The 19,322-nt window shown below is 37.9% G+C and overlaps 2 protein-coding genes across 2 annotated transcripts; one reads left to right on the top strand and one right to left on the bottom strand.

The window, feature by feature from the left end:
* Window positions 1-1,417: 1,417 nt before the first annotated feature.
* Window positions 1,418-6,333, bottom strand: LOC148368694 (tubulin alpha chain-like). Its single transcript, XM_088330697.1, has 4 exons — window positions 5,989-6,333; window positions 3,502-3,724; window positions 3,282-3,430; window positions 1,418-2,765 (listed from the first exon to the last, which is right to left on the bottom strand). The coding sequence occupies exons 1-4, from the start codon at window positions 5,989-5,991 to the stop codon at window positions 1,788-1,790; spliced, it is 1,353 nt and encodes a 450-aa protein (XP_088186823.1). The 5' UTR covers window positions 5,992-6,333; the 3' UTR covers window positions 1,418-1,787.
* A 101-nt stretch (window positions 6,334-6,434) lies between these two features.
* agmat (agmatinase (putative)) lies at window positions 6,435-19,293 on the top strand. The gene is made up of 7 exons (XM_088330699.1): window positions 6,435-6,820; window positions 12,824-13,026; window positions 13,505-13,553; window positions 14,275-14,470; window positions 17,078-17,257; window positions 17,331-17,415; window positions 17,480-19,293. Exons 1-7 carry the CDS (start codon window positions 6,501-6,503, stop codon window positions 17,551-17,553), a joined length of 1,107 nt encoding a protein of 368 aa, XP_088186825.1. The 5' UTR covers window positions 6,435-6,500; the 3' UTR covers window positions 17,554-19,293.
* The last annotated feature ends 29 nt before the right edge of the window (window positions 19,294-19,322 follow it).

Here is a 19,322-nt window from a genome sequence, read left to right as displayed (position 1 = left end):
GAATTATGTCCTAGTACTGGGTGGGCGGGTGTCTGTTGATATCCCTTAGGCACAAGGGTTGTAAGGGCGCCATTTCCTGTGTTGTGTCTTGGGCATGTACAGCCAGGTGGTGCCCAATATTGGCATTAATGACCACTCAAGAACTAAGCATTTCTTTTCTTGACATTTCTAAAAATACATACAACTTACCATATGTTTGGGGTAACCATAAGCGAAGGTTCAAACAAAACAAACAAAAAGATTTGTATCGCGTCTGCATTTTGCAACTTGTCCGGCCCCTTCTCAAGGAGTCTTCATTTTCTTCATGCTGAGGTTTTAGATAAAGGAATAGTGTAATAAAAGTCTGTAGTTTGCAATAATCTGTGGTTAGTGCATCCCTTTGCGACTCCTTGTGATTAAGGGCGTCACAAATAAACAACGACACTGAAGTCTTTTTAGAACTGAAATATAGATTTCTAATCATACTTACTGAACCTTCATTATCAGTATATTAAAAGGTGAGGAGCTTCATTTGAAGTGACCTTAAAAAGTGAAAGGCTAATTTTTTTTTTCTATTACGTGTGTTAATAATGACAGCAGAGGGGCCCGCGGGCCTGTTCTGAAAATAGCACACCAGTGCTGGGTCATCGTGATTTTCTAGTAAAATGTGATTCTTATAAGTGGTTGACAGAGTCTATTGCACCCTACCTCTAATAGTTAACCTGCTAATAACTGTGTCAAAACATAGTATAATATGATGAGTTATTTACGAAATGCATGTCAAAATGGGTGCCCATTGCTCCAAAAAGTAACAAAAGTATCTTTAAGCTTGAAAAAAATGGTGATCTTTGTTATAAAAGGACGCTGGTTGGTGTCTGCTGTTCTCTGCTGGAATATGTGAGTATTGCACCAACTAGAACATATCTGCAAATTAAAGTTTTTCTTGAGAAGCGGTATGTGTGTTGAGTAAAATCTCAAGGAGCAACACCATGCGGGTGAGGTTAAAGGGAAATTGTGTATTATTTAGCGCCTCCTACTTAATAAATCCAATCATTAAAAGACTTATATTGATTTAAATAATAAGAAAAAACGTATGAACATCTCATCTCATCAGCCGTACCGCTTATCCTCATTAGGGTCGCGCGGGGGGGGGGGGGGGGGGGGTTGGGGGTGGGGGGGGTGGGGCTGCTGGAGCCCATCCCAGCCATCTCCGGGCAGTGGGCAGGGGACACCCTGAACTGGTTGCCAGCCAATCGCAGGGCACACAGGGACAGACAACTCATTCGCTCATTCACACCTAGGGACACACAATCAAATATAAGCATAAACTGAACCCTGATTTCAGTATTTCATTTTATAGTTGTAAAACAACTTAGTTATTATATATATATATATATATATATATATATATATATATATATAAAATCTTGTAGGGAAATTATTAGTGAACTCTTTTTAATAAGTAGCACCATGTTATAATGACCTTTGGGTTACAAATTTGTATTACAAACACTTTACAGTACTTGTTACAGAGAAAAGTAATTGCTTGACAATGTAATTTAACCTTGCTGTCTGGTAATCCTGGAAGGGGGATACCAGATGTGCAGTCCCTTCTCAAGGTTTCTTCATTTTCCTCATGTTGAGGTTTTTTGAGTTTTTCCTTGCCCTCATGTTGGTTTCAGATCAGGGGATGGTGTAATAGTAGTCTGAAAAAATAGTCTGTGTAATAACCTGTGAAGCCCTTTGAGACTCTTTGTGATTAAGAGCTATACAAATAAAAATGACTTGACTTTTACATTTCTACTGCACTAGTACTCCTCCCCTTCCTCTCCCTGGTCATCAATAGAGTCAGCACCAACTTCCTCATAATCTTTCTCCATGGCTGCCATGTCCTCCCTAGCTTCAGAAAACTCCCCCTCTTCCATCCCTTCCCCCACATACCAATGGACAAAAGCTCGCTTGGCGTACATCAGATCAAACTTGTGATCCAAACGGGCCCAAGCCTCTGCAACCGCCGTGGTGTTGCTCAGCATGCAAACGGCCCTTTGGACCTTAGCCAGGTCTCCTCCAGGGACCACAGTGGGCGGCTGGAAGTTAATGCCGACCTTGAAACCGGTGGGGCACCAATCTACAAACTGGATGGAACGTTTGGTTTTGATGGTAGCGATGGCAGCGTTAACATCTTTGGGTACCACATCGCCACGATACAAAAGGCAGCATGCCATGTATTTGCCGTGACGCGGGTCACACTTTACCATTTGATTGGCTGGCTCAAAGCAGGCGTTCGTGATTTCTGACACAGTCAGCTGCTCGTGATATGCCTTCTCTGCCGAAATGACCGGTGCGTAAGTTGCCAGAGGGAAGTGGATACGAGGGTATGGCACAAGGTTCGTTTGGAATTCTGTCAGATCAACATTGAGGGCACCGTCAAACCGAAGGGAAGCGGTGATTGAGGACACAATCTGACTTATCAACCTGTTCAGGTTGGTGTAAGTTGGACGCTCTATGTCGAGGTTTCTTCTGCAAATATCGTAAATGGCCTCGTTGTCCACCATGAAGGCGCAGTCGGAGTGCTCCAGGGTGGTATGGGTGGTTAGGATGGAGTTGTAGGGCTCCACCACAGCGGTGGACACCTGGGGAGCTGGATAAATAGAGAACTCCAACTTGGACTTCTTGCCATAATCCACGGACAGACGCTCCATGAGCAGGGAGGTAAAACCAGAGCCGGTGCCGCCGCCGAAACTGTGGAAAACCAGGAAGCCCTGGAGACCGGTGCACTGGTCGGCCTGAACACATAAACAGAAGAAAATTACTTCAATAGCACTCAAATGCCTCTTCTAAAACCAAAAATAATCCATTACGATTGATAGTTGGGTTAGTCAAATCCCTGCTGATATGTCTACCTTAGCCTAAACAATTAGAGTCCCCATAGGGTAGTATACGGTGTGATAGCAGGCAGTAGTTTAACAGGAAAAATATACACCATGTTGTTTCCAATAGTATGTCATTGTCGTTCATGTTATAAGCACTCTTTCATGTCACGTAGTTTGCCTAATTAGACCATATACTGTAAGATTGTTTGTTTATTTTCAACATTTAGCCATAAATGCCATGGCGTCAGGTTGAGGATGCTCTTTGCTTTTGAAGAAGTCGCCACATTCTGCTTGTTGTGAAGTACGCTGCCACAATTTAGAACTTGTAACTGAAATCTTTGCTTACAAAATGAAAACAGTAGAGAAATTGCTTCCATTTTGAAAATGAACTTTAAACCCCCAATAAAACACATTGTATCAGGTACACACCAGTTTGCGGACTCTGTCCAGCACCAAGTCAATGATTTCCTTGCCAATGGTGTAATGTCCACGGGCATAGTTATTCGCAGCATCTTCTTTGCCAGTGATAAGTTGCTCGGGATGGAACAACTGGCGGTAGGACCCAGTCCGCACCTCGTCTAAAAATATAGTTGAAATATTTAAGACTTACACAAAGAAGGTAATTGTACCTAGTTGTTTGTTGCGTTACCAATGACTGTGGGTTCCAAGTCGACAAAAACAGCCCTGGGGACATGTTTCCCAGCTCCTGTCTCACTGAAAAAGGTGTTGAAAGAATCATCCCCGCCACCTATTGTCTGATCACTGGGCATCTGTCCGTCTGGCTGAATCCCATGCTCCAGGCAGTACAGTTCCCAGCAGGCATTGCCGATCTGGACTCCAGCCTGACCAACGTGGACGGAAATGCACTCACGCTGCAGAGCAAGTGAGGAACATAATGTTGTTATATCATCAGATACCATCAATAGGTTTTTGGTGTTTTTTTTCCCCGATTTGGGCACAGCACAGTAACAACAATACAAATAACCATAACATATTGACACACAAACAGCTTAACAATATATAATAATCATGTTCCTAAAGGGATTGGCTGCCCTTTAGGTCCCAACCCCTATTCAATTTTCTTTTCTTGCAGACGATATAAATTTAAAATCGAAACAAACTTTACCACATTAAACGAGAACAAAAACTACATTTCAGGCCTGCAGTTATATCACTAGTAACCCCTGTAAGTTAACATCTAATATTTAAAGAAACTCAATATATTAAATTTCCTTAGCATTTTAATGGGAAATATGCATAGTATATCATTTTAATTGATATAAAAAATGGACATTTTTAGGGTTATCTAAATCATTCGCGGTTCATGGATCCCTTAACCACCTGCGTTATAGGGGCACCACATCCTGTGGTATGTCTTGGGCAAGTACTGCCTGGCATCGCCCATCCATCTCCAGGTTGTTTTTTGGGCTATGGGTTTGCCCCTCCACATGAAACAGATTGTACTGGTTTCCATGGTTACCAGTAGCAGGAGAAGCCCCCTGATCTGACTCAGATACAGCACCTTCATCATCTGGTCGCTGTTGTTTTTTCGGTGTCAAGCGTCATCCCTCTCTTCAGAGATGAGCCGGATCTTGGCATTGACAGGAAGGGTGTGTGTGGCAATACGCATACTAGATCGTTACCATCCATTTAATAGTGCATCTGATCTTTTTCCACCACAGAATTCTTTAATAGATGATGAAAGTAATTATTTTTAGCATTTTCTGCCATATTGCCCAACAGTAAACAGCAAATCGGGGATTACACGACACGCTACACTAGATGCGAGGGTTAAATCTGTCAGGTCGGTTTCAGTGGTCCTGTGCTATAACCCACATAGGTGTGTATTGCGTAAGTATTCATTAATCTGCGTGTTGAAGAAGTACACAACACACATTAAATCTGGCCATTTTTTTTAGTATAGGCGTTGGGATGAAACACTTTAGCGTCTGAAAATAAGAAAATGTTAATTTAGCAACAATTAAGAGACAAATGGGACAAGCATCGTTCCTCCATCTTGCTTAAAGTCAATGTTCCCTCTAAGCTGCACGCGTGCGCAATCGCACACTGCCCGCACATTCTCAGCGCACAAGAAAATCTAGCCAACGCACAAAAAAGAGGGCTCAAATTTGCTAATTAAGAAGCGAATTAAGTCAAAGTTACAGTGCATGAAGGTAAAAATACACGAGTTCTCCTAACGCTGTGTTCTAAATGCGGTATTTTGTAGTCAAAGTCGAAGTAGAACGAAGTTGAGGAGTCAGTATGGTTTTTCGAGAACCGGCTTCTTCGGCTTGGCTCACAAATCAGGAACAGGCTCTTTCGAGTTCTGAACGGCTCTTCAGGTTGTTTTTGCTTCTTTAATGCAAACATGACCAAATATCATGTAAAATTATGCACAAAATGATTTAAAGGAAGGGGGGAATAGAACAAAAAAGAAAAAAATACTAAAATGAAAAAGTAGTGAAAAGCTGAGAAAAAAAACAAAAGGAAGAGAAAAAAAGAGGGAACATTTTAGAAAAAAAAGCCAGGAAAAAAAAGAAAGAAACAAAGGACAAAAGTTAATAGAGAACAAAAAGAAAAAAGTAACAGTTGGGAAAAAATTAACACAATGAGATTTTTTTAAAGGAATTTTTAAAAAAGTAGAAAAACACGGAAAAAGAAGAAAAAGTTTGTGTTGCATTCAAATTATTTTCAATTATATCAAGTGAATCTTGTTACCAACATTGTACTTCCACTAAAAAATGTGATTAAGTACAGTTCTGTATCTTGCAACCGACTAAATAAGCCCCCAAAAATGTTAGTATTATGCGACAAAAGATACCAGGAAAAAAAAGAAATGGATATCTTGTGAAAGAATTGTAAAAACAAATGACGTTTGAAGGCCGTACAACCTTTTGCAATAGTACATGAGTCAATTCACTCAAAAGAGAAAAATAATTTTGCATTGCCGAAAACTCAGCAAAATGTAACATAATGTCAAGTTTTAGATAATGATTTAGTTGCCACACTTGGGGTTGCTGTTTCTCACTGTAGTTTCAAGCGTTGCTCACCGACTTTGTGTGAATGCACAGACCCGTGGAAAATTAGAGGGAACATTGCTTTAAGTGAAGCATTTTTAAACACAGAAAGCGCTCACCATGATGTCTTGTCGATGTTGAGATTCGTAAAACTAAATATTTTTATATAAAATTGCCTGCGCTTCTTCTGTACCTCCACTCCAAATTACAGTAGAAAGGGAACTTGACTTTGCCAAATCTCTGCCCTAAGTTCCGTTGAAGACTTTTTTTAATTAAAAAAACTCAATTTAATTGAGGAATACTAATAACAAACGAACAGTTGTTCGCAAAATTGCTATTTTCAATACTGTACTGAAAAAATTATCCCTGAAAAGAAAAAGGAATAAATCTGACCCTTTAAACGCGCTGATAATTCAGCAAAACAGGTCCAAATACACAATTGTGTAAAACGATGTGACTATGAGATTGGGATTCACTACCCCCCAAATAGGCGTGAACTTTGAAGGTCTTTCGAATCATTACGAATGTTGTCACGTGGAAGAAGCAGCCCCCTTTTATACAAAGTTCAGTGGGGTCGAACAGGCTCAAATGTAGAGCTCAACGGGACTTGGGGGAAAGCGAGACGTTAGCCATGTTAATAGCTCTGCGAAATCGTCTTTCTCTGTTTTACACAGGTACACGTCCATTTTCGCAACCGCTCTGTCTGGCACCTTTCGCACCCGCGTCAGACTATCGAGAATGGAACCGAACCGGTTTCGCTCATCTTGGAACTCCGAACAGAAAATGTTCGGGGAAACGCTTGAATGTGCCGCCCAGTGCCGAGTTCGTTGCGAGGGTCAGCGGGATTCCCACCATGGGCAAGCTGCCTTACCGTGAAACGGCGGACGGGCTGGATGCCGCCTTTATTGGCGTCCCCATTGATACCGGAACTTCCAACCGACCCGGAGCCAGGTGTTGTAAACCATCGATAATTGTTTCCTCAATTTTGTTTAATTATAACGTTTAAGGAATATTTTACTTTTAAATTCAAATAGTTTTCCCTAGCTTCTTTACACAAAATACTTGCTTAAGACCTTATGTTATACATTTACTTAAGTGTTACGTTAAGTATTTATATAAACTGGATCCAATGTACAATGTTTATTTAACACCGGTTGTATTAAGTGTAGTAAGTTATAGTGTTTTAAGTTTAGTCAGCAATAATGTTCATTTTTACATTTTATCTACACAGTATAATAGCCAGGGTTGGGTATGGTTACTTTAACTTGATTACTTTCAATTACTTTTGGATTACTTCAATACCAAATATGCTAATAAAAGACAAAATAAACTAAATATGAATGAAATCATGACTCACAACACGTGCTAAGCTTTCTCTCCTGGCTTTGATCTCTGATCTCTGGCAAAACTAACATAAAATGCGACAGAAACAAAATGAAAATAAATCCAAACAGCTTGCCAACATCATTTTTGCCGTTCCATGTATTCCTTTACTCCCCAAGCCTGCACAAAATGTAGTCATTTTATTCATATTTAGTTTTGTTTGTCTTTTATCAGCATATTTGGTATTGGAGTCATCCAAAAGTAATTGAAAGTAATCAAGTTAAAGTAACCCTACCCAACCCTGGTGTTACATTAACACATTAAGTCTTTATTTATTTAAAACTGGGTCCAATGTACGGTGTTTATTTAACACCAGTTGTATTAAGTGTAGTAAGTTATAGTGTTTTTAAGTTTAGTCAGTTCATTTTTTACATTTTATTTACACAGTATACTAGCCAATGTTAACAATCTGTAAACAAGGACCATATGTTCACTGAGGTGGTGTTAAAAGTTTCAAGTTTTAAATTAACACTACCGTATTACTGACTAACTCAGTGTTAAACCCAGGGTTGGTTAGGGTTACTTTAACTTGATTACTTTCAATTACTTTTGGATTACTCCAATACCAAATATGCTAATAAAAGACAAAAGAAACTACATATGAATAAAATGACTAAATTTTGTGCAGGCTTGGGGAGTAACGGAACACATGGAACGGCAAAAATGATGTTGGCAAGCTGTTTGGATTTATTTTAATTTTGTTTCTGTCGCATTTTATGTTAGTTTTGCCGGAGATCAAAGACAGTAGAGAAAGCTTACCACGTTTTGTGAGTCATCATTTTATTCATATTTAGTTTCTTTTGTCTTTTATTAGCATATTTGGTATTGGAGTAATCCAAAAGTAATTGAAAGTAATCAAGTTAAAGTAACCCTACCCAACCCTGGTTAAACCCTATTAGTCACTACACCTAAAATAATCAGTCTTAAATAAACATTAACACTCTGTAAACAAGGACCTCATCATAGGTTCACTTAAGCAATATTAAAAGATTACGCTCTAAGTCCGTGTTTTTCAACCAGTGTGCCGGGGAACACTACTGTGCCGTGAGACTTTGGCTAGTGTGCCGCTTGAATTTGCCCAATTGTATCTATCAAAAAAACAGGCCATTATTCAGTATTTTTGTTATCTTCAGACGAGGAACTGTAATAGTCATCCAGATCAGTTGGTGGCAGTAGATTTTCATATAGTTTTTATATATTAATTATCTGCTCATGAGGTAGCACAGTATATTTAGTAACTTAATTTGTTTAACAAAGATTGCACTGTAAAAATGAAAACATCATTCATCATTCTGTCCTGGTGTATATTGTAAGGTGTCAACCTTTATTAAACTGAAATCTGACTCCGAAGACACTTCACGTGTCTGAACCCTTACAGTTGGAGCATATTCAAAAGCCAGGGAAATTTAATCAGCCGAACGACAAGTATAGTCCACATATCAATTTATTTAGCCGAATCAAAGAGTTTAACAAATCTTTCTTCCTTGCCAATTACAATCGTGTGGAGAAAAGAGCGCTGAGGTTCCGGGGTCTCCTCCTCTTATCACCCATGCCGATGAAATGTTCACGCCCCATGATCAAGCCTCTGGCTGATTGCATCAACACGGCGCGGACCGAAATTCCCAATAGTCCTTTGAAGCTTTGGAGAAGGGTGATAGGTCATCGCCCTCCGGACAGAATGGGGCACAACACACACATTCTAACCCCCCAAACGAGGTGATAAATCATTGTTATCTGCACAGACTGAAACCAAAGAAAACATTCCAACGCACAGGCGTTTTACGATATCCTTCTAAATAATTACTCTCAAGCCTGAGGTCAAACTTAGGACAAGTATTTTGAGTATAAGTGGAATTAAACAGCGTATAAAATATAGTATATAACTTCATTATTTAATAATAATACTTGAGGAGTAATTACTTTTAAGATGAAAATCATTTTCCGTAGCATCGGTCAGCGCCAGGATCATATTTATCATTTGATAGATTTAACAAGAACCCGATTAGTTTAAAATAATTTCAGTAGAGGAATTTGGTATAATTGATTGATTTTTTTTCTCAATTCTTTTTGTTTAGGTTTAGGCTTGAGTAACTCCACCTGTCAACCCTGAGTGACAAATATGTAAAAGTCAAGCTAACTGATTGCATTTACCCCCCAAAATGTTGTTGCATTTTTAGTTTCCATTTGCAATAAATCTAATGACTTATGTTCCCTAATGAACATATGCAGCTAAAATCAAGGTTGAATGTATGTGATGTCAACATGAGTGCGCCAAATACTCGATCTAAATTGAAGCAGTCAATTAAGCAGAGGCTAAAATGACTTATTTTCAAGAAAATACTTAACACAAAACTAAAACAAAGAACTAATGTGCTTAAACACTCAATTAGGCATAGCAAAAGTTAAAGTGTAGTTTAACACACTGTCACTCATGTCTAAAATGACTGCAGTGACATCATCAGGTTGTCTTCAAAAGGCTCAGCTAGTCTAAAAGCAAGGAAATCTGCATGGTACGCCCAAAATTGTGTATTAGGTGAAAATCTCATGTAATCTATGAATATGCTAAAACTATCATAGCAAATATGCGTATAAAATACAACACACTCATATACTTTGAGAAGTATGATTATTAGACCTTACTTCTGAATAATATAACCTCATGGAAGCATGTAAATGCTGAAAAGAAGGGGGCTGAACACCACAGGTAGCACCAAAGGGCTCAGATGCAATTTCCCCATATTTAACACAGTGGGTCCTATCTGAGAGGTAGGATCTGAACCATAAGAGGACGGTTCCTGAGAGACCAATCCATTCGCTCTGAAAATGCTGGTCTACTAGTGACCCCAAGAGCCAAGAAGAGATCCGCAGATTTAAGAGCGTTCTCCAATCAAGCCCCGGTGCTGTGGAATGCTCTGCCCCCTGAGATTCGATCTGCAACCTCAGTGGAAATGTTAAAATCAAGGCTTAAAACACACCTCTATTCTATAGCATATGAATAACCTATATTTTATGTTGACAATATCTGTGTATTATTTGCCTTCATGTAGGTTTTAGATTAGGGGATGGTGTCATAATAGTCTGTGATTTGCAATAATCTGTGGTCTGTGCAGCCCCTTGAGACTCTTTGTGATTAAGGGCAAATAAACATGACTTGACTAGATATAAAGATGATGTAGACCAAAATGTTCTGCTCCTAATGTACCAAAGTGTCCAATGACATAGGTACGTTAAATCTTTGAATCCGCCTTAAACCCTTTCATGATGCCGAAAGATCATTTGTTCGTTCTTAGCACGCTGTAATACTGTATGTCATTGCATAAGGAGTTAATATCAAAACGTTTTGAGTAACCTTTTTATTACTTTATTTGAGATTGTCGTGTTTGTTTTGCTGCTGTTGGTGTCGGTGGATTTGTTCAGACCAAAAACAATCGACTTTGGCCTGGACGGATCTATTGACACTAACAAAGATGTTATATAACAAAATTGTGAATATGCTTGATTGCTATTAAGATTTTCGAGAAGGGTTGGTCAAACCTCACATTGTGTTTGCTGTTAAATGTCATATTTAAATATAATATTGTGAATGTGCTTGATTGCTGTTGAGATTGTATTGTTTTCTGTTATCAGTGTAGATACATTTGTTCAAACAAAAAAAAATTCATCACATAATTATCATTTTTTCATGTTAATTTACTGGTAATAAGTGCAATTTAACATTAGCCTTCTATTTAAATATTCCCATTCACTTGATTGTTGTGGAAGACAGCCTCGGCCTCATCATACCACCTTCAATATATCCAGGTTTATAACAGTTTTCCTGCATGGCTAGGACCTTTTGACTTTATTTGGAAAATTACACTCTTATTCATGGAAAACCATGCCCATGTTTTATAAACAATGCCTAAATTCATTCTGACTTTGTTTAATTTATTTTATTTTAATAAAATCCTCAACGGAAACTGTTCTCAGCTTTTGTTTTATTTTTCATTAAGTCTTGTAGAATTGCGCATGCAGAGGAAGGAAAACGTCCTCTCTTACGTCCGCTTAAGAAGTATTTACTTTAAAAATCGGAATAATTTTCCATTGCCTCTGTATGGAAAAAATGCTAAAATCACATCTAATTTTTGATAGATTCTACATGATCGGTACTAAATCCAAATTATTATGAATAAGTTGGAGCTGTTTAGTCCAGTAGATTTACTGGGTATGATTGATTCCTTAATTTGGCAAGTACACGGCTTGATTTAATTCATACCTGTCAACCCTAAGTGACTAAAATGTGCAAAAGTCAAGCTAATCATCTGTATATTTCAGTGAGGAGTCGGGAGTTCCATGTGAAAAAAGCACTATACTACACATTATAAACGCTATAAATGACGATTTAATTGAGATGCAGCACTTCAGCTAAAAGTTTGAATATGTTTATGGTTTTCGATAAGAAAATAAAGAAAAGCTCAAACAAAGCAAAAGTCTACACAAGAATGCAAGATATTCTTAATAAACTGAAAACATAACATCAGTAGCAGATATATTGTTTACAGTGATGTTTTATCAAACTACAAGGCCAAATTTTATCTGCAAGGAACTTTTATACATGATATCGACAAGAGTGCGCGATATACTAACAAAACCAAACGACGCAGCCAACTAGGCAAAGACAGAAATAACTTTTTGTCAGGAAAATAAACACAATCCAAGAGATTAAAAAACAAGTGTGCTGACCGAGTATAACGCTAAGCAAAATAATAGACACGAACAAGACTGAACAATGTGCATGTCTAGAGGAACTCTAAAAGGCACTGTAGGTTTAAAAGCAAAGAAATCTGCACAAAAAAATAAATTGCATGTTAAATGAAAAGGTCTGAATATGTTACTACTTTAATATTTTTGCAAATAGTTGTATGAATTAAAAAAAAAAATGTATATGTTGAGAGCTTGTAATTGTAATAAGCAAATGTACCACAACGTCCAGTACATAATATCCATCCATCCATTATCTGCACCGCTTATCCTCAGTAGGGTCACGGGGGTGCTGGAGCCCATCTCAGCTTCAGGCAGTGGGCCCCGAACTGGTTGCCAGCCAGTCGCAGGGCACACAGGGACAGACAATTTGCTCGCTCATTCTCACCTAGGGACAATTTGGACCGGCCAATTAACCTGACATGCATGTTTTTTGGAATGTGGGAGGAAACCGGAGTGCCCGGAGGTAACCCACGCAGGCATGGGGCGAACATGGAAACTCCACAAAGGAGGTTTGATCTCATGACCTCAGAACTGTCACGCACACGCACTAACCACTGTGCCACTGTGCTGCCCCTAGTACATAATATGTAACACAAATATAGGTCTTCATTCATATGCAAAATAAGATAATCTACTTTTAATGTTTCAATTTTAAAATGTCTTCCTCAAACATTTTCATGATACTGATTGGTCCTTTTTATTCCTGATTGGTCCTTTCACTGCACATATTGGAAAAGTAAATCCTGCTAAATGTAACCTGAACATATTATAAAACATGGTGAGTTTACTAAAATCTGTTGTCCCGGATATTCATGTTTACTGTTCCAGGTTTGGTCCAAGGCAAATCCGAGTGGAATCAGCCATGCTGAGGGCCTACAACAGTGGCACCAGAGCTGCTCCTTATGAGTCTCTTATGGTGGCTGATATTGGAGATGTTAATGTGAACGTGTATGACCTGAAGGACACGTGCAGGCGAATAAGGGAGACCTACAGGAAGGTGCTGGCATCTGGATGCATCCCTCTCACAATGGGTGAGTGTCCTATGCAGAATAATATTTTTTTTCCTGAAAAGGACATTTTGTATTATTTAATGTCTCCTAGTTTAAAAAAAAAACTTCAACTTTTAACAATTGATTTTAATAATGAGCAGGAAAACATAAACTATCATATAAGTTTGCATTTTTTTTAAACGTTAACAGGTCGGGAAATGTCTTTCATATTTAGTTTACATAATTTGCAGCCCACCAAGAGGGAGCTTGCATAACTGTCTGCCATTTTGCTGTAATGGGTACCTTCAAAACCTCATGAAAGGCTTGGCAAAAAAATTTGATGATAAACTGCAGTTTGGTCACTTTGAGTCCCTGTAGTTTGTCTTCCTTCTTGTGCTTTGTAGCACTTGTGGTTGCACGACACAATACAGATACATCTTAGTGGGCAAGTAATACACACCGTCCTTTTAATCAGATAATTGTACTTACTTTATAACCAAACAGCATTTTTTATGTCCAGGTGGAGATCACACTATTGCATATCCAATTCTGCAGGCTGTTGCTGAGAAGTAAGTAGACCAAAGTAAGGAAGCGTAATCGTAATTTCATCAATGTAATAAGGACATTATTTTTCACATTTCACAAGAAGAAAATAAGTCTAGTTAAAAGAGCAGAAGGCATATATTTCAATGTGGATGTCATGTCATCAATAAAATAAATAGCCTGAATATTTTATATTCCTTTTAATGTTCAATAGCCTGCTTACATTTTTCTGAAATAATGAAATTATTCAGTTGTACATTTATATTAATTAAATATGCTTCTTTTTACTTTTTTTGTGGAATATCACCCCCAATCGTACCTGTACCTCTCAGTAATGTTCTCAGGACTCACCTTAGTACTGATGGCGCGTAATTTGCTAGTAACCAGAAAGTCGCAGAAACACGCTTGGATTGTAATTGTTACTGCACCCACTAAAATTACATTTCTTACACTATATTTTTGTACACATACATTCAAAATATTGAACTTGTTATCAAATGACTTTTATCCCCAAAAATACAGTTTAGCCCAAGTGAAAAGAAACTTAACTCTGCCATCGACAATGTCATCGCTCATTGCAGTGAAATAAAATGATGATGATGGAATTTTAAGTCTGAATGCGAACAATAAAATGTGTTCCGAATATAATTTTTTTTATACTAGCAACAGGTTTAGCTAACCTAAATAGATACTGTGTTGTTAAGAATTCCTCTTTTTGTGTTTTTATCAACATTGTGCAAACATCAGATATGGACCAGTGGGACTCATCCATGTGGACGCTCACTCTGACACCAGCGATGTGGTCTTGGGAGAAAAGATTGGCCATGGGACTCCTTTCAGAAGATGTGTGGAGGAAGGCCTGCTGGACTGCAAGCGAGTGGTGCAGATTGGCCTGCGAGGTTCTGGATACTCTGCTGATGCGTACGAGTGGAGCCGTGCACAGGTGCTCTCATGGTATCATTTATAATCTAACAATAGTCTCATAGTAATGATCATTCTAATTCTAATAGATTTCAGTTCTTGTATCAAGAAGGCAAGTTACAGTAACTGATTTATCTCTTAGATACAGTGGAACCTCGGTTCTCGACCATAATCCGGTCCAAAACCCTGTTCGAGAACCGATTTGTTCAATCACCGAAATCATTTTTCCCATTAAAAAAATGTAAATTGTTTTAATCCGTTCTAACACCCTGAATGTTTACCATGAATATTTAACGTAAACATGAAGCTAACCCAGGCTAATCGTACAATTGCGTTATCGTAATCTTCCGTACGAAAGATTATGCTAACATGAACGTGTAAAAATAAAAAAATCAGGTCGTTTACAAGTCATTTAGCACCACAAGTGGCTAGCGCTTCATTGGAAAGGGGGCTCCGTTCCAACACCCTGAATTTTGGGCTCAGTTCCAACACCCTGAATGTTTACCTGAATGTTCAACGTAATCATAGAGCTAACCCAGGGTAATCGTACCTTCGCGTTATCGTAATCTTCCGTACGAAAGATTACGCTAACACGAACGTGTAAAAAAAAAAAAAAAAAGGATAAAGAAAAGAATTATGAATAGAATTTCTCACCTTTGTGGTGGTCAGCAGAAGGCGCATGCTGTATTCCATAGCAAGATCGGAAACTTGCACACCTCTTTCATATTTAGCTATTATGTCTTTCTTAAAGGCGATAGTTGTACGAACAACTTTTCTTTCTTCACCTGTCCTGCTTGCACCGACCTTCTTCGGAGGCATAGATAGGGGCTAAAACACTCCATTCACCAATATGAAAAGCGAAAGCAAAAAGAGGCAAGTGCGCACGTGATAACAGTTGGTCACGAGGGGTGGGGGCAATCTACACGATCTACACCCGTATGCCGCTCAGCATCGCACTCTAGCGTACGCACTCACGCATTACCGGCGTTCGAACTCCGCAACATGATCCGCAACATGTCAAACAATGACCTGCCCTTTTAAATATGTCCACTGGATGTCGCTCAAGTCAGGTGCCACTCCCAAAGTGCTGACAACCATTTATCAACCAGAAAACGTTTGATGAAACAAAAACATCCCAAAGTCATCTTATTTAATGGTAGGGTCTGTAACTTAAAAATATTCTACTTGCTTATAGCTAGATAGATACTTTATTATATTCTATTATGCCATCTTCTGGTTGAAATCATCATTGGAACCTCTGTTAAGCTCCGTTTGTTGCACGTGCAAGTATGTGACATTTTTAGAAATGCCTGAATAAACTCTTCCTTTTTCATCTTTTGGGGGATTTGGGTTGACAATTAGACTGTATTTGAAACAGTCATTTTCTTACTTTAAACCATTTTCATCCTAGAATAAAAGAAAGCCTCAAGCATGTGCGTGAAATCACTCTCCTCCCCCATTCCCCTTGCCTCATTTCATGAGCGTAATGCGCTCTGTGGCTTGAACACCGAGGGTAAGAGTTAGATAAAAACAGATCAGAGTGGTGTGGGAAAAAATGTAAAGGCTCTTTGAACTCAGTTGGGCAACACATACTTAATAATGAACATATTCAATTTTAAACTTTTTAAGGACACCTGAAACTAAGCACCTCGCCTTTTCTCCAGAAGTTGGGATGCACTGCACGATTACTTTCACGTGTGCTGTGTGGATGTCTCCCTTAACCTTGACATTTGCTACTAAACTATGCTTTTCATCCCCAGTTATTGGAATTTATCGATTCGCACCTGAATTAAAAAATACAAAATTATAATAGAAGCTGGATATTGTTGCTTAAACTCCTTTCTATAATTGATATAAAATGTAGCAGAAAAGTTCCCAAGTTCTGGCAAACATTTTCATTAAAAAAATAAATAATTAAAAAGCAGAAAAATGCCTCTCATGATAATCATCTTTTAATCATTTATTAATATATTTTGCACTTGAATTAGTGTTTGGGTGCTACTTCTACACTCCAGTATGCATGTGTTTCCCTGAGTTATATAAACTGTAGTGAAAATAAATAAAATTGTTTGCTTTTTTACAAATGCACTGTTGATATACACTACAATACATTACATCTTAGTGAAGGAATACAAATATTGAACAAGAAAAAAAAAGCCTAAATAATTGTTTTATAATTGGATCTTACACCCCTTAATCATAATCGTAATTTAATTGTGAGCCTCTGAAAGATCACCAGCCCTACAGTGACAGTTTTTACATTATGGCCCCTGTGAAAGTGGTCTTTTTACCGTGGGGCCCCTAGGCTAAAATTAGTTTGACACTCCAGTTTAGACATAAAAAATAATATTGTTAGGGAATTGTTGTGTTGGACTTAACTTTAAAGGGACAGTATGTATTATTACTGGTAAAAAATGTCATTAAAAATAATATTTATTTAAAAAAAGCATACATGAGCCATAATTTACATTTACTCCTCGTACTTTGTAGCACTTCAGTTGCACCACACAAAAAACACATCTCGTGGTCAAATAATACACACAGTGCCATTAATGTCTCATGTAAAACAATTTTCCTGTTCTAAGGTTTAAAAAATTCACAATTTTTATCAAATTTGTATATTTTTTAGGGATTTCGAGTTGTACAAGCAGAGGAATGCTGGTTCAAATCAATGGCACCTTTAATGAATGAGGTCAGGGCTCAAATGGGCAGTGGGCCCGTATACCTGAGTTTCGACATTGACGCTCTTGACCCTGGCTTTGCCCCTGGAACAGGGACACCTGAGATTGCTGGACTCACTCCAATTCAGGTTAACAAACATCACTTTCATCGTTTATTCACTTTAAGACAGCACAACAATTTTTTTGAATTTTTTGATCCAGGGAGTGGAGATTGTTCGAGGCTGTCGTGGACTGAGCCTTGTTGGATGCGATTTGGTTGAGGTGTCTCCACCCTATGACACAACAGGTATTTTCAAAGCTCACCAAAAAACATTATTATTGGTTGATTTTATTTATTTTTGTCATTACAGGAAACACTGCACTCACAGGTGCAAATATCCTATTTGAAATGCTGTGTGTTCTCCCAAATGTGAAATATTACTGATTGTAAATCTGGACGATTTATCGAAATGTTATCATCTTAACAATATTGGTTATCTTTAATTTAAATATGCTTTCACTCACACCGCATGTGCTCAGTTTTCAGATCAGGTCAGCAACAAACGTCTCTTTGGCGCTCCTAAGTGTCAAAGGGTTGACCACCATATCTTCTTAATCTGAAATTCTATGCACGTTTACCAGGGTTGGGTAGGCTTACTTTAACTTGATTACTTTCAGTTACTTTCGGATTACTTCAATACCAAATATGCTTATAAAAGACAAAAGAAACTAAATATGAATACAATTACTAAATTCTGTGCAGGCTTGGGGAGTAACGGAATACATGGAACGGCACAAATGATGTTGGCAAGCTGTTTGGATTTATATTCATTTTGTTTCTTTCGCATTTTATGTTAGTTTTGCAAGTTAAAGTAACCCTACCTAACCCTGACGTTTACAGAACCTTACATAATCCAAATATCGACAATATTCTGATTATAATATGACTAATTATTTTATGTAAAAATAACTATCTACTTAGACACTTTACACCTACACTTTCAAAGAACACTGAGTATTATTTGACCGCTAGATGTCGCACTATGGTGTATTGTAACCAAAAACAAGTGCCAAAACGTACAAGAAAGAATACTAACTAAGGGATCTTAAACTCAATTGAGTTTGGGGCTTTGGAAGCTAGGATCCGGGTGAGGTTGTCCCAATTGGGGTTTTCCACAATAACAGTGCTGATAAAAATTTGCTCTACATTACCAATTTCGACAAATATTGTCATGTGTTTTTTTCCAAAACAATTGGTAAAGGGGAGCAAAATAAACTAGATACAGCAAAAATGTTTCCCATTTAGCAACACTGTGCCCTCAGGTTGAGGCTTGTTCTTGCTACCTTACTACACTAGCGTTCCAAAGTACAGAGAAAGTAAAGTAACACTTTCAAAATAAATGCATTGTATATTTTATATCTTTCAATCCTACATGCTCATCATTAGGACCAGTCAGTGTCGCAATTTTCTCAGATACGTGTATCGTATTTTCTGGACAGTTTTTTTCATTGGTATGCAACTTATACTCTGGTGCGATTTATAGGTGAAATGTATCAATGCATATAATTTCACGTATTGTTTTCACAATAAAACTTGTGTGTTAAATTATTAAAACAATATATCATTTCACATGTCATTTTTACACTACACCTCGAGGGTGCTCTGGGCCCGTGTTAATGATTTCAACATTGCCTGTAATTTTGAACTAAAAAGATTTAGAACCATTTAGCAATCGTCTTATTTTAATAATTCACTGAATTATTTTCGTGGCAACATTGTGTGACCACAATAATGGAAGTATCAAAGCGGTGATGTGATTTTGGTCCAACGCATGTCTTAGGTCTACCCACAATACAAAACTTCGGACACTGTCACTTACTTTGGCCCATGGGAAAGTATACATTTAACGAGGAGTAACTGTCCGACCAACGTTTTTGGCTATGGCTAAAAGCTGTATCATAATTTATTGTGTGCAAGAAATTATTGTGTAAATTATAACCTTTATCTTCTTCGTTCCTATATAATGTGTAAATAATAACCTTATCTTCTTTGTTGCTTCATCTTATTTGTTTTCTGTTATCCTCACTGCCAAATGTGAGACTGGAGTGCCACGTCCAATTTCGTTGTCACAATATGTTCAACCCATTTTGTAACAATGACAATAAAGGGATATTCTATTCTAAATATTTGTGTGTTTTTTTGTTTTGTCTATC

Source organism: Urocampus carinirostris, chromosome 3 (genome assembly GCF_059441175.1).
Source record: "Urocampus carinirostris isolate Australia breed hairy pipefish chromosome 3, RoL_Ucar_1.0, whole genome shotgun sequence".
Lineage (NCBI taxonomy): Eukaryota > Metazoa > Chordata > Actinopteri > Syngnathiformes > Syngnathidae > Urocampus > Urocampus carinirostris.
The sequence above is the reverse complement of the archived record's forward strand: the minus strand, read 5'-3'. Positions and strand labels throughout refer to the sequence as shown.